Source organism: Lissotriton vulgaris, unplaced genomic scaffold (genome assembly GCF_964263255.1).
Source record: "Lissotriton vulgaris unplaced genomic scaffold, aLisVul1.2 SCAFFOLD_2184, whole genome shotgun sequence".
Taxonomy (NCBI): domain Eukaryota; kingdom Metazoa; phylum Chordata; class Amphibia; order Caudata; family Salamandridae; genus Lissotriton; species Lissotriton vulgaris.
In genome coordinates, this window is record NW_028252881.1 from 393,125 (window position 1) to 408,156 (window position 15,032).

Consider the following 15,032-nt stretch of genomic DNA (forward strand, 5'->3'; position numbering starts at 1 on the left):
ATGGCTTTTTGACCCAGGCCCAGTTTGTAATCTCTCCTGCTCTGGACCAGATTGCAAATTTCCTTCAAAACTCTTCCACGTACTATGGCTTTGAGCAAAAAACACGTGACAATTTTGTTTAAAAAAAAATCGTGCATGAATAGTACAACAACATAAACCATTTTTTAAACGTATATTTTAATAAAGGAGCAGTAACAGTGGAACATTAATGAAAAGACAGAAAATACTGAAAATCAGCTATTATCCAGGTGTCCTAAGAGGTATATCCTCTGTCTCCTCTTCTCTTTACTGTACATATCCCTCCGACATCAGAGGTACATTTCATCTGTATTTGGAGGTCAGGACAGCAGATACTGAGGCCAGGAACTTGTCCCAGGCAGCCTGGCACTGAGGGGTGAAGTCAGCAGGGAAGTGGGCGGCCAGCACAATCTGAATGCAATGAGACAGCAGCTGAAAGAGAAAGAACAAAACGGCTTGAAGAGAATCAACACCGCAGATAGCGCCCAGATTCACCGTGCAGCATTAAAGATCGGTAGTCAGTGTGCGGTGAGCTGCACACTGACATGTAATATAGGAAAAACATACAAGAATGGAACGGGCAGCTATAGTACCGGTCAAGAGCTGCCCTGTAGAAGACAAAACCAGAGAGGAGTCTTGAATGGACCGCAATGCGGGATTTAGCAGCTGTTGTACCCACCAGAGCCACAATCTCAGAGTAGAATTGATGCAAACAATGCCCATGACCCATATTTTTGTTTTATTGGATAGCTTCCATCCGCTGGAGGGGCGGGGTGGGGGGGGAGGGAGGTGCAGCCATTGCCCACTTTCAATCAGTGCTTCAAATGGGCTGGTACTATCCGGTACGGAGTACCTGCACTTCTTTAATTTGAAAGGAAGAGTACCTGCACTTTTCTGCGCTGCTGAATTGTATTTAATGGTAGAGTACTGGCACTTCTCAGGAGCGAACCGCTACTCTAGTGAGTACTAACACTTCTATATTTCCATTTAAAACACTACCGATGATCCACTCGGTGATGGAGGCCCCCTAGCTGCAGGGCGGTGGTTGCCCTGACTCGGATGCAGCCCACCTCCAACAGCTTGGGGTTTTGTGACAGCCCTGCCCAGACTGCAGCCCACCTAAATCCAGAAACAGAGGCCCTTCCCCCACAACAGCCCACACACAAGTTAAGTTCCATCTCAAGGGCTTGCGTCCCTCCTCCATACTCCTTATTTACAAAAAATATAATATAAACACTGAGTAAATCCAGTGGCAACCGCTAAAAATAAAAAGTGGTGGGGTGGGTGGTAGGGATACAGGGGCGTGTGCGGGCGTTAAAATAAATGAATAAAAGACTTACCTGATGCTGCCGGCCACCTCACGCCTCGGTGCTACTCTGCCCTCATGCACCCAGCAGTCCCTGCGACACATCACAGACTCCCCATCCAATCCAGATGCTGCTTTCATGCTATACCTAGCATAAGAGCAGCATGAGGATTGACCTAAGTAGACTGGTTTGACACTCACTCTGGCACAGAGAGTCTGTGTTGTTTCTCCACCCGGCTGTGGAATGCAGCTGGATTGGAGAAACCTAAGACGGCTGGCCAAACAGACATGCACACTTGTAGCAGTGTGTACCACTCGTCCTCCCTTTACCCTCCCAGTGTCAATCATCATGTCCCGGCCCCACCGCGCCCTTGAATTGGCATACCGGGCGTAGCAAGGAAATATAAAAAAATATAATAACTTGTTTTATTATCATTTTATGTTTCCTTTATTCAGTACTCAGAAAGCAATTGGGTGGCGCTCTTCCACCCTCATGGAGTGTAGAATGTGTAAATCTCTTTAGTGGAGAGTGATATGCTGGAATGTTCGAATTCGTGTTTTGAACCCTAAAAACATTCTCTTGAAAACAAATCCACAACAAAAGGACTGGCTAATAGAATAGATGAGTATTAAGGTAAGGATGTAAGGGGTGGAGGATGAGTCTAAGGGGTAAGCAGTTCAAATAAGTGAGAAGAGAGCGAGGTGATTTAGAGGGTTAACGCTCCAGCAGAAACATGTGCACATGTCTAAAAGTTTTTGACAGGGGGATCGTGAAGTTGAACTTCGTGGTAATTTGCTAAAACTTTGAAAAATGCACTTTTGTGCATTTTTCAAAGTTACATGTTGCGCACACACATGCCCTTAGGGCATGTGTGTGTGTAACATTTGAGCACAGGTCCATTTCAGGGGTGCAACAGGGTGTCCTTTGGACACCCTGGCACCCTTGAAATAGCGGAACATTAGCGATTCGGTAATAGCTAATCGCTAATAAGGAATGGCTTTCCCATTCATTCCTATGGGCCTAAATAAGGAATGGCTTTCCCATTCATTCCTATGGGCCTCTAGGCCCATAGGAATGAATGGGAAAGCCATTCCTTATTAGCGATTAGCTATTACCGAATCGCAAATAAGGAATCTGTAGGAATCGATAATAACATTGCGATTCCTACATGCATCCCGTTTTGCGAGTCTTTAATAGCGACTCCTTAAAATTCGCTATTAAGGACTCGCAAAACATAACTTTGATGCATCTGCCAGTATGTGTGTGGCAACTGCTCTTATTAAGTAGGTTGCTTGTCAGAAAACACCATCAGAAAAAAAATCACTAAAATATTGTGTCCCAAACATTGTTTGCAAAAATATAATTCCAATGGGTATAGGTTTTTTACTTTTAACTCCCATTTGGACAATATTTCTGCAAAATAAATTTCGGACGACATGTTTATGTCAAACAATATTCTTACTACGATATTCTGGTACCGTACAATTATGCGGTGCATATGGGCAATGGCCTGCAATAAACATATTTCAGAGTGTTTTGGGCTGACAGGGCAGAATGTTGTCCAAAAAAGAGCTACAGCATGCCATGAGAGAAGGCAGGCAGCCCACCAGAGGAGTGAATGAAAATGAAGGACTGCATTTTTTTTTCAGCAGTGTTTTGGTGCCCTTATAAAAGATCTGCGTTTTTCATTTGTAAGATCATTTCTAAAATATGTGTGCATGTATATTACCCAATATAAATTATCTGAAAGAGGCTTATGCATTCTTTTTTTGTGTATGGCTGTGATCTTATTTAAATTATTACATATCATGCAATTGCTTTCTATTTTATTCTTTGGTGCCTTAGGTCCAGATGTATCACAGAGTTTAACCGATTCTGTGTCTATGGGAAAATACTTTAGTACATATGGCCCTTAGTAAGTAGTTACTTTGTAAAATAGTCAGTGCTGGGGCTCTCGTAAGGAGGCAGCTTCCACCAGCTCCAGAGCTGCCTAAAACAGAACCAACTACGAACTATGAAACCCTACAAGTAGGGAAAGGATGTGGCGAAATGGCCCGAGCTGCCGACTGCATATCTGGGGAACCAGGTTCTAGTCTCTATGTCGGCTCAACATCCTGTGATTCTGGGAGAATCACTTAATCTCCTGGTGCCTACCAAAATGAATGTGTCCTTCACATGTGCTCAAGCCCGGTGTTGATGATTCAGTGCCAGTGCTCAGCACCGGAACCCACCAGATCAAATTAAGCACTGCCCTTAGTGTGTTAGCTTGCTACTACTTACTGATTAGTTTACACACTGGCCTGTATGTGGTTTAAGCTGATTTGGACTGTAACATTGAGTGTGATACATTTTTAAACATTAAATATTAAATAAAACACCATCTTGACCTTTGATCTTTTGCTTAAAAGTGAAAGCACTGCAGAAAGAATTCTAGTTCTATTTCTTTGCTTGCAATAATCTGTGATCTTTTCTCACCTTGAAGTTCCCGGGATCCACTCTAAGGTTGTAGGCGTGCAGGTCGCTCAGTTTGGAAAGCGCCTCGTCGAGGTTGTCCAGGTTTTTAGCCGCTTCTCCAAGGGCGCCCAGCACCTTGGCACCATGGTTGCGCAGATCAGCAGATCCTGAGCTGGTGTCAAAATGGGGGAAATAAGTCTTGCTCTGGGGGAAGCTTCTGAAAAGCCTGTAATGTAAAAACAATATTGCTGTTATCTTTCTTTCCTTCAGAGTACACCTACTCTGTTAGGAAGTAATATGAAAGCTTAGGATTGGCTCCACTTTAATAATCTTTTGCTTCCTAGTTAGATTTTAGTATTGTCACAGTTAGCTATCATATGGCAAGATTATAAATAGAATTCCAAACAATCAATTGGGGAAGTGTAGAGGAGATGATAGAATCACCCTCCTGAACTAGATTTATAAACAATGGGATTCTATCAATGTGAGTGGTGACTAATTTTATATGATTTTGTATATTCTCTAAACTCGTGGATACACTGCAATTTGAAAATCAGGCGTCTCTGCGAGTGGCAGAATGAGGGCACTGTGTGTTTTTAAAATACCCCTCACACACTATGAATCCCATAGTGTCATTCTCCCATCATTGTGGTCTTCCCGTCCCTCTATGGGGCGGGGCGTGCTTCGACCTACGAGTGACGCGGGAGCACTTATATTTTTGACAATTGGCTATGTGATGTGATGAGGATAGTGATATGTGTTGAGGAGTGTAGGGACCTATTTACGTGAATGGTATGTAAAAAAAGGGTAAAAATTCCCTGGCTAGTCGAAAAAATTAACTTTAATGGCTTCGCAAGCTGGGAGCATTAAAAAGGGGGTTAGTAAGTAGAATTACAAGTGTGGTCTACTTTGTCGACATGACATGTTTCATAGGCAGACCCCTCCTGCCTACTCATCAGGACCTCTGTTGATCCCTACAAAAAACATAGGCTCCACACGTTAAAGTCAACATTCATAAGGTGAGGTCGCTCAGATATTTATTTTATGATGAACTTCACTCCATGTTGTGGATATCTATACAATCCATGTTTCTCACCCCTAACCCCGCCTCGTACTATTCTGTTACTTTCAGAGACTCTTTCTACCCAAGTATACAGGTAATTTTTACCTTCTATTCAGTATTCGTATATACACCCCATTGTTTATAATAAAAGACTATATTTACACGCTGTGGATATTTAAACAATCCATGTTCCTCACCCCTAACTCCGCCTCTCACTACTCTGTTATTTTCAGAGACCCTTTCTACCCAAGTACACAGGTAATTTCTACCTTCAATTCGGTATTCATAAATACACCCCATTGTTTATAATAAAAGACTATATTCACACGCAGTTTCCTCCATTTATAGATCTTCTCGATCTTCATCTAGAAATGTAACTGGTATACCTCTTCATTGAGTTTGTGGTAAGAAACATCAACAACTTGATTACCTATCCTTATTGATAATAGTGCATCATCAGTAATACGATTCCTTTACTTTTCTTTTCTCTTCTCTTTTACTTTCACAGACCCCTGACGAAGGGGCTCGCGCCCCGAAATGCATTGGGTGGAATTAAATGTACTGTCACTGTGATACATTAATGCATAGTAAATGATAGTTATGTATATGTTGACCTATCTATATGCACTTCAAACAAACGTAACATGGATATAAATGTTATGCTGATTTAAGTTAATTCATTGATAAAATTTGAAATAAATGCATTAACGATCAAATTGCAAATTTAGTAGTGCGTGCTGGTGTCCTGGTTCTCAACCAGGCCAAACATACTTCATACATTATAGTTTGCAGGCTACATACCAACACAGCACACATACCGAACTAACGCTTTGAAACCGAGTTTACAGAGTGCAGTTGCCCTACGAAATTCACTTTGTCGACATGACATGTTTCATAGGCAGACCCCTCCTGCCTACTCATCGGGACCTCTGTTGATCCCTACAAAAAACTCAATTCTAAACTAAATGTTAAATGCCTATGGTCCTAAAACTTAACAGCAAAAATCGGCTGCTAGGTTTAGCCTCGAGTCTTGAGTTGCCCTTAGTGAGGCATTTTCAAGAAATGACCTATTCCATACCCTTCAGCAGCTCCACTGAGCTGCTGAAGGGTATGGAATAAAGCCAGATTAGGCATGCGGTCACTAACCAGTCAACTAATCACCCTAAGACGCAGGCTCATGAGGCCCTATCACCACGCTTCAAATAGACCATATTAGGTCATTTTTCATAAAAATGCCTCACTAAGGGCCAACTGAAGCCCCGAGGCTCAACCTAGCAGCCGATTTTTGCTGTTAAGTTTTAGGACCATAGGCATTTAACATTTAGTTTAGAATTGAGTTTTTTGTAGGGATCAACAGAGGTCCTGATGAGTAGGCAGGAGGGGTCTGCCTATGAAACATGTCATGTCGACAAAGTAGACCACACTTGTAATTCTAATTACTAACCCCCTTTTTAATGTTCCCAGCTTGCGAAGCCATTAAAGTTAATTTTTTCGACTAGCCAGGGAACTTTTACCCTTTTTTTACACTACCATTCACGTAAATAGGTCCCTACACTCCCCAACACATATCACTATCCTCATCACATCACATAGCCAATTGTCAAAAATATAAGTGCTCCCGCGTCACTCGTAGGTCGAAGCACGCCCCGCCCTGTAGAGGGACGGGAAGACCCCAATGATGGGAGAATGACACTATGGGATTCATAGTGTGTGAGGGGTATTTTAAAAACACAGTGCCTTCATTCTGCCACTCGCAGAGAGGCCTGATTTTCAATTTGCAGATTATAAATAGGCCAGTAAAGGCAGCTGAAATAGCAACAGCCCTATTTGTATTGCATTCTACATTTGAAAGGTGTAATGTTTATTTATAGTTATTACTATTTGACCTTCCTCAAAATGTTCAGAGTTGTTTGTAAAGGGTATTGTACATTGTTACTACTCTGCATCCAGTGCTTAATTTGTAAATAAATGAGTGGTGGTGCCCAAAGCTTTTCTCAGAAGCACCTGGAAGGCATATTTAATTTCAGCAAGTGAATACCAAGCCTACGTAGTTTTAAATTGACCTCATGCCTCTTAAATCCACTACCAGACAACCAATTCCACTTTATCCCACTCTCGCAGGTTCCTGCTTTCTCCCTTAGTGACATTCTTTCCATCTTTCTCTTTCTCCGCCTTTCCAATTTGTGTGTTTGTTTTTTCCCTTTCTTGCTATGCGTTAATATCTGATGGGAATAATATGCGCCATTATTAAAAAATGAGTGCCAGTGGCCTCCACCAGCAACCACTGGCTCCAATTAAGCACTGTCTGCATAATTACAAGCTGTTTTGGTGACTGCAAAAAAAATTAACAAACTTACTGTAGTTAAAACAAAATCAGACTAGTGAGTAAAGATGTAGGCACAATGCTGTGAAAACGCAGAATCCTGTGAAAATGTAAAATGCTGTGAAAATGCAGAATCCTGTGAAAACGAAGAATGCTGTGAAAACGCGAATGCCGCCATGCAGCAGGCTGAAGTGGGCTAACCCACTGCCTGATACTATAGGGGCAGAAGCAGAAAAAAAATGTGATTTACACTGCTGACCAGTGGATGAAGAAGGCTAGTTGAAGCCCCCCACAAGTATATTATATATGGGATAAAGTACCCCAGCTGTACATTAAAAAGTGAGTTCCATACCAGTAGAGGAATGAGGTTGAAGGCTGAGTTCCTTTATAAGTCCAGGGAACTTCAAGCTGACTTGCAATATCCTTTTGATGTACGGCATAGAGAATTTTATTCCTTATGTAACATGGTTTTACCATCACCTTTACCACAAACTTCACAAATGATTGGTCTCTTTCTATTTCATTTTCAGTTCAGACAGGAAGAATAAAAGCAGAACCTGCACTGCAAAATTGAACACACTAAAAGCAGTTAGTAGTTTTTCTCAAAGGATATTAAGGTCAGTTTCATATAAATCAATTTTTTTAAATGTGTCGAACCATAGAGCAATTCAAATTTTCTTGTAATAACCTATAGGTAGAAAAAATATATTGCCATAAATATCTCCTTTCTGCTAAACGCTTTTAATGTTAGGAAAACTTATCAGAAGTAAGGCCAGTTCATGTTTTCCTTATTTAAATGTATGCTTCATGATATCTGGAGTCCATACTGTACTGTTCCTTGCCACACGTGCATATTACATCAGCCAGTGACCAAACACATTTTCTAGCGGCTAAAACACACTTTGAAATAGAACCAGGGCTTTAAGTGAGATGAAAAAACTGGGGGGGGGGGGGGTCTCTCAGAGGGGCGTGGCCATTGTAATTAAAGCTGTGGCTTAAAAGCCGATAAGCTAAAAATCTGTGCTTAGCATAGTGAGCCGCCCTCCTTGTATTTTGCTGTTTCTGTCATTGCACCCAGAAATATGATACAATAAATAACATCATACCTACAACAAGCCAGGACTATTGGCCTTGTTAATGGTTGTTAGTTGCAAAAGATAAATAAGCAGCAGCTATGACTTGTATATAATATTGAAAAAGCTTCCACTTAAAGCCCTGGTAACACCACGACAATGCTGCTGCTCCGGAGTTTCAAAAAGAGAGTGGAAATCCAGAGAGAAAATGACCCTCCTTAAAGGATTTCCCTTCCCCATCTATGCTCACCGGATATGATGACATGCCATAACTTCTCCACTAGTGAGAAGTGAACAGTGTGAGCAGCGCACATAGATGTACCTGCTGTCACTGCAGTCTGGGGAAAAACGGACCGCATGTGCCAGGGCACAAAACAGAGCCCGATAGAGACCCGTTTCGAGGCCCCCTTTAAAAAAAAACCTACCACTTAAGCCCTGAATAGAACCGTAAATTGCACGCGCTTCATTTCACTAAACTTCAAACTCTCCTTTCCGGTATGAATGCCACCTAGGAAGGCAATTATTTAACAATGACATTAACAGTTTGATTTGCATAACATTTGAACATTAGGAGAAAGTTATACAACAAATCTATAATACAACTGGCCACATAGTAGCTACTTCATCTTTCATTCTCCTAGTTTTGAAGCCAGAACGCTCGTGCGTCACGCGCTCAGGCGTTACCTGTCCAGCGCTTCCGCTCCCAGGACCTCGAGGTCGCCAGAGGCCTTTCCCCACAGCGAGAGCACCGCGGCCTTCTCTGCGTCACTCAGGGTCATCTTGGTGGCTTCGGTGGAGGTGGCGCTCGGTCTGCACGAGGTGGTCGGTGGAGAGGAGTCGATGCTGCACCCTAAACTGGGTCCACTTATAAAGAGTAGGTGGGCTGGGAGACGTGACCGACCCCCACGGCCGTTGGTCATTCCTGGCCCCCACCCAACCTGCTCATCTTATCTCCATGGGGCGAGGGCCCTCACTGCATGACCAAACGAGCAACATTATTTTCACCTTCTTAATTATCACTGAAGTTACAGTAATATTGTTCAGGAACAGTTTTATGGACACTGTCGTGAGTTGAATTTTATATGAATATTTACACAATATATTTTTCTTTGTGAAGGCAATTACATTCTTGCATTTATGTTCTGGGACTTATTGCGCACTGGCCGCATCAGTCAGTGGGAAAAAAGTTTCGCATTTTGAGGTCTTTCATAGTTAGAAAACCGAGCTATGATTATTTATAGAAACCACATGGGGCAGACAGAGTTGCATTTAAGTGGTACTCGAATTTCTTGGTACTCTGAAGGAAAACTCAAATGTAGAGGGAAGTCATCTGTCTGACTCCCACACTCTACTTTGAAGGACCATTGTATGTACTGTCTACAATACGTGTAATTTCACTATCATTATTGAAATTGTCTTACAGTTTTAGCACTTGAAATCAACAGGCTCAGGGGCAGTGGCATTTGCACAGCTGACAATTGTGAATCACCTAGAACAAACACTTGTTGGACAGTATTTTACATTAATTTCAGAACCTTTTTTTCTATGCTTCAATTTCTAGAGCATTGCATAAGGCCGAGAGTGTACCTGCTTGAGCTAAACACGCGTCAGTGCATACCTTCACTGGACCGTGAGTGAGCAGGTTTCGAATGGGAATGCCCTTTTTCAGATAAATACATTTTTTTCTTTGACTATTGGTCATTCTGTCGTGACAGTTTCGTCTTTCAAAACCACTCTGCATTGTAAATGCGGAAGTGCATTTCTGACAGACTGAAACACATGTCATCTGGTTCAACATGATTTTTCTTGTAGTTGGGATAAAGAAAATAAGTATTTGGCACTGTCAAACGTCTTGAAACGTGTTGTTTAATTAACACACTGGAGTGTGCTCCATGTTCTTACATTTCCTGCATCTTTTTTTTTTATTTCACAAAATTTTTTATTGAGAGAGTTTGGTATTGATATGAACAGAACAAATAATAGCAGATAAAGTCCATGGTACAAGTACATAATAAATCGAGAAGCGGTGAAGTAACATAATATGGAGTAAACATAACATGCGGGGGGGAAAAAAGTACCAGGTAAATAAAGAAAATGACAATCAAGCATCAAGTCCGTACAACACGAAGGCATATGTCAGCAGGCAGATCGGTCATATAGCACAGCAGGGTGAATCACAACCATCAAATGACATATTGAGAAATTGCTTGCCACAACAATGTATTAGGTGTCTCACGGAGGTTTGAAGAGATCAAAGTGAGCGTCAAGTGAGACCCATATTTTCCTGTGTTGTGGGCGCCAGGGGTGAGAGGCAAGTGCAATGGTATCGGCACCCCTGAGGTTAGAAACCCAGTTGAGCCAATGGGGGAAGGAGGCTTTGGCTGTATTTTTCCAGTTGGACGTTATGACTTTAACCGCCGCCGTCAGTAAAAGATCAAGTAGGGCTTTGTCATTTTCATTTAAAGTGACAGCTTTGGAAGAACCCATAACTAGAGTAGCAAATATTCTCGGGAGAGAAACGTGCAGGGCTTTGTTAACAAAGTCAAATATCCTGTCCCAGTATGTGGCAACCCGGGGGCATTTAAATATTAGATGTTCAAGGTCTCCTCCCGCTTCCAAACAGTTCCAGCAGGAGTCATTGTCTTTGATGTTGTGCAGAAAAAGTCTCCTGGGGGTCCAAAAGGCTTTGTGTAGGAGCCAGAATTTAGTTTGGGATAGAGTTGGGCTAATTTTGTGTCTTGTGGTCGATTCCCAAATTCTGGCCCACTCGTTATCAGATGTGGGAGTGGAGGAATATGATTCCCAATAGGATTGTAATGCAGAGACCAGGTTAGATGTCTGTGGTTTGATCATTTTGTACATTCTGGATACCTGGTGGCCAAGTCTATTAAGGGTGGATAAAAGGCCAGGGAGTGAGGGGGATGTGTTGCCCAAGTTTGCTTTGGTTAGGGCCACCTTAACTTGTAGAAAATAGTAGAAGTCAATGTTCTCGAGTTGAAATCTATCCTGTAGTTCCTTGAATGTGAGTGGTGTTTGGCCCTCGTAGAGGTGGTGAGGGAAGTGTATTCCCTTCCTGATCCAAGAAGGATTATACAGCGGTTTACCTTTGTATGTTATAGTGTTATTCCGCCATAGAGATTCCCACTTTGAATTGCGAAATTGATGGGGTAGAGATTTACTTATATGGAGGAGGGAGTTCTTAGTGTTTTTAAATATGATATTAGAGTCGATATCGGGACGCACTTTGATGGTAAGGAGGGAGGAGGGGTCAAGGCCTTCCTCTAGGGATTTTTCGATGTGTAACCACACAGGTGTGTAATCAGGCTGTGGTGTGAGCCAGATCGCACCTTGCCTGGCCAGGAAGGCGGTCTGGTAGAGTCTAAAGTCGGCCAGATTGACGCCACCCAAGGATTTATCTAGTCGTAGCTTTTTCATGCTGATCCTGGCTTTTTTCCCCTGCCAGAGGAAGGAGGTAATTACCTTATCCAGTTTTGAGTGGAAATCGTTAGAGAGCGTTAGGGGAAGCATCGAGCTCAGGTAATTGACCAATGGGGAGATCATCATTTTTATCGTCTCTATCCGACCCCACCATGTAATGAATCGCGGCGACCAACCATCCAAGATTCTTTTAATTTTTGCTAGTGTGGTCGATTCATTGTGCTTGAGTGTACTTAGTATGTTGTCGGTGAATTCTATTCCTAGGTACTTAATGACATCCGGTTGCCAGGCTAGACCTGAATTTCCAAGGACCTCTTTGGTAGTATGTACATTAAGGGGTTTAACTTCGGATTTGTCCTTGTTTAACTTATAGCCGGACAATGCCGAGTACTTACTGATGGAGGACATAAGCCCCTTAATTGATAGGGTTGGGTGTTCTGTGGCTATTAAGATGTCGTCGGCATATGCCGCTAGCTTTATCTGAGTGTTTCCGAATGTGACACCTGCGATGTCCTCATTTTTCTTGATGTCGGTGAGTAGTGGCTCAAGAGCCAGCAGAAATAGAGCCGGTGAAAGTGGGCAACCCTGTCTAGTTCCTTGGAATAGGCGGAACGGGTCAGAGAGTGTTCTATTAATAGATATACGGGCAGAGGGGGCGGAGTATAAGGCCATCACCATTTTAATGAAAGAGTTACCCAGATTGAATGCGCCCATACAATGCTGAAGAAATGGCCATGAGACTTTGTCGAATGCTTTCTCAGCATCTAGGGTTATTGCAACCATCGGCATTTTGCAGTTTTTCGCTTTTTCAAGTATGTGGCATAGGAGTCTGGTGTTGTCATTCGACATCCTGTGTTTCAAAAATCCTACTTGTGACGGACTTATCAATTTGGGCAGCACGGCGTTTAGTCTAGTTGCTAAGATCTTGGCATAGATCTTGCAGTCAATATTTATGAGTGAAATGGGGCGGTAATTTTTTGTCTGGAGGGGATCTTTCCCTTCCTTGGGTATAACAATTATTGTGGCTTCACTCATCGAGGGAGAGATACTCCCACTGGTGGCGGTGGAGTTGAACACGGTTTGGAGTGTCGGGGACAGTTGGCTGTCAAAGGCTTTGTAGAAAGAGGCAGAGAAGCCATCAGGGCCCGGGCTTTGTTGCTTTTGAGTGTTTTTATGGCCGTCGAGATTTCTGTGATGCTGATGGGGGACCCTAGATTTAATTCGTCTATCTCTGAGAGTCTGGGGAGGTCTAGGGCCTTTAGGTAATCTATACATGACTGTGGGTCCAGGGGCTTATCATTCCTGTATAATTCTTCGTAAAATTGCTTAAAGGTATCAAGAATCTTGGACTGGTTGGTGTGCGTATTATTAGCGGGATCTTTTATAGAGGATATGGTTGTTAGTTTCTGCTTGTGTTTAAGGTAGGAGGCCAACAGCTTCCCGGCTCTGTTTCCCTCACACAGCTTCAAGGCTTTGAAGCGGTTGATCCACACGCCTGCTCTCTTGCTCACAATGGAATTATACTCGTATTTCTTTTTTATGAGTTGGTCAAGGGGTTTGGAGTCTTGAGGATTGGTTTTGTGTAAGGATTCTAGTGATCTGATCTCCTGCTCCAATTGCTCCAGTTCTTTGTTTATCGCTTTGTTGGCTCTGGTTCTTATATTAATAATAACTCCACGGATCGTGGCTTTGAGCGCGTCCCAGAGGATGTTTGGATCTGTGTCAGGGACATTATTTAAGAGTAAGTACTCTTCAATGGCTTTAGTAATCTGTAGTTTGTCGTCAGGGTTGGTTAGCGTTTCATCGTTGAAACGCCATCTTCTGGGCGGTCTGATTGAGCGGGAGCCTGCAAGTTTGGTGTGGATACATGCATGATCGGAGATCAGTTTAGGGGCGATGTCGGTTTCCTCGATTAGGTGTGCAAATGTAGAAGATATTAGGATAAAGTCAATACGCGAGTAGGAGTTGTGGGGAGTGGAGTAAAAGGTGAAGTCTCTCCCATCAGGGTTTTGGAGACGCCATGAGTCTTTAAGGCAGTACCTTTCGCATAGCCGCAGGAGTGCCTCATGTGAGCGTGATGGGTGAAAAGCGCATTTGGACTGCCTGTCTAGTAAGGGGTCTAGAGGAAGATTAAAATCGCCTCCCACAATGAGAAGGTCGTCCTGAGGGATATGCTCCATCGAGCGGGAAACGGAGTCCCAAAACCCGGGGTCGTCTGAGTTAGGGCCGTAAATGTTCACTACGTGTATTGGGTCATCTTCCCTGCGTAGATGGGCCACCAGAACCCTTCCCTCCGTATCATGAGTGTGTGAAACTAGTGTTATGTTTGACTTCTTTGATATCAGGGTAATTAGACCTCCTTTCTTGTGCGGTGCAGGGGATGACAGTATATGGGAAGACCAATGGACGTTTAAGAAACGTGTGTCCTCTTCCGATAGTTTAGTTTCCTGTAGGAGGATAATATCCCCCTTAGTTTTGGCGATGTAGTCGAACACTTTCCTCCTTTTTACAGGGTGGTTAAGACCCTTAACATTTAACGAAACTATGTTGAGGTAATCCGCTATTGACTTAGTGTTAGACATTAGTGGGCAAGGTTATCGCTAAGTGGTGATCTGGTGGGGGGCAGAACAATGAGACAAACATCCCCGTGGGAGCCTGTGTGCTAATACAATAACAAGTGGACAGAGCTAGCGAAATGGCTAGGGGTATAACTAGTGTCCTTGTGTTGTAGCTGAATGAAACAGACAGAAAAAGGGACAAAAAATAACACAAAAAGATATACAATGCTATAAAGTACCAACAATTATTATCTGCTGAAAACTCTCTCTTTTTCCCAATCCCCATGCAAGCCCTCCCAATCCCCCCTCCCCCCCTCCCCCCCAATACGTACGTAGGGAGTACGACGACAGTACCTAGCTAGGCAAAACAGGAGTTATTAAACATTAGCAATCGATATTCATTAGTTCCAATGTTAAAACGTAAGAGGATTTAGATGTCCAGACTGTGTGGCAGCGGGTAATATTTACTGCAGCAATAATACGTGCGTAATGATAGTGTTTGTGCGCAATAATATGCTGTATTAAACCAGGAGTGACTGTCTGCAACGTGCAGACGAAAGCAGTAAGAAGGTTAGAACCAGCTAAACGTTGCGTCAAGAAAACTTGAATCGTTAAATTGGATTGAACTCCCTGTAGTAAGGGCAATATATGTGCACAGAAACATATAATAGCAATAATGACAAACTAGTAGCGACTATTTGCGTCGTGCAATAGAGTCTAAGTGTGAGAGTAGAACCTGCTCGACATTATGCAAGCAATCACCAACCCTGTTGCAAACCAAAGGAGATCATAAAACAT

The 15,032-nt window shown here is 42.8% G+C and overlaps 1 protein-coding gene across 1 annotated transcript; it reads right to left on the reverse strand.

Moving 5' to 3' along the window:
• Positions 1 to 321: 321 nt before the first annotated feature.
• LOC147661231 (hemoglobin larval subunit alpha-like) lies at positions 322 to 9,051 on the reverse strand. The gene is made up of 3 exons (XM_086951217.1): positions 8,923 to 9,051; positions 3,801 to 4,005; positions 322 to 450 (listed from the first exon to the last, which is right to left on the reverse strand). The coding sequence occupies exons 1-3, from the start codon at positions 9,015 to 9,017 to the stop codon at positions 322 to 324; spliced, it is 429 nt and encodes a 142-aa protein (XP_086807343.1). The 5' UTR covers positions 9,018 to 9,051.
• Positions 9,052 to 15,032: the final 5,981 nt, after the last annotated feature.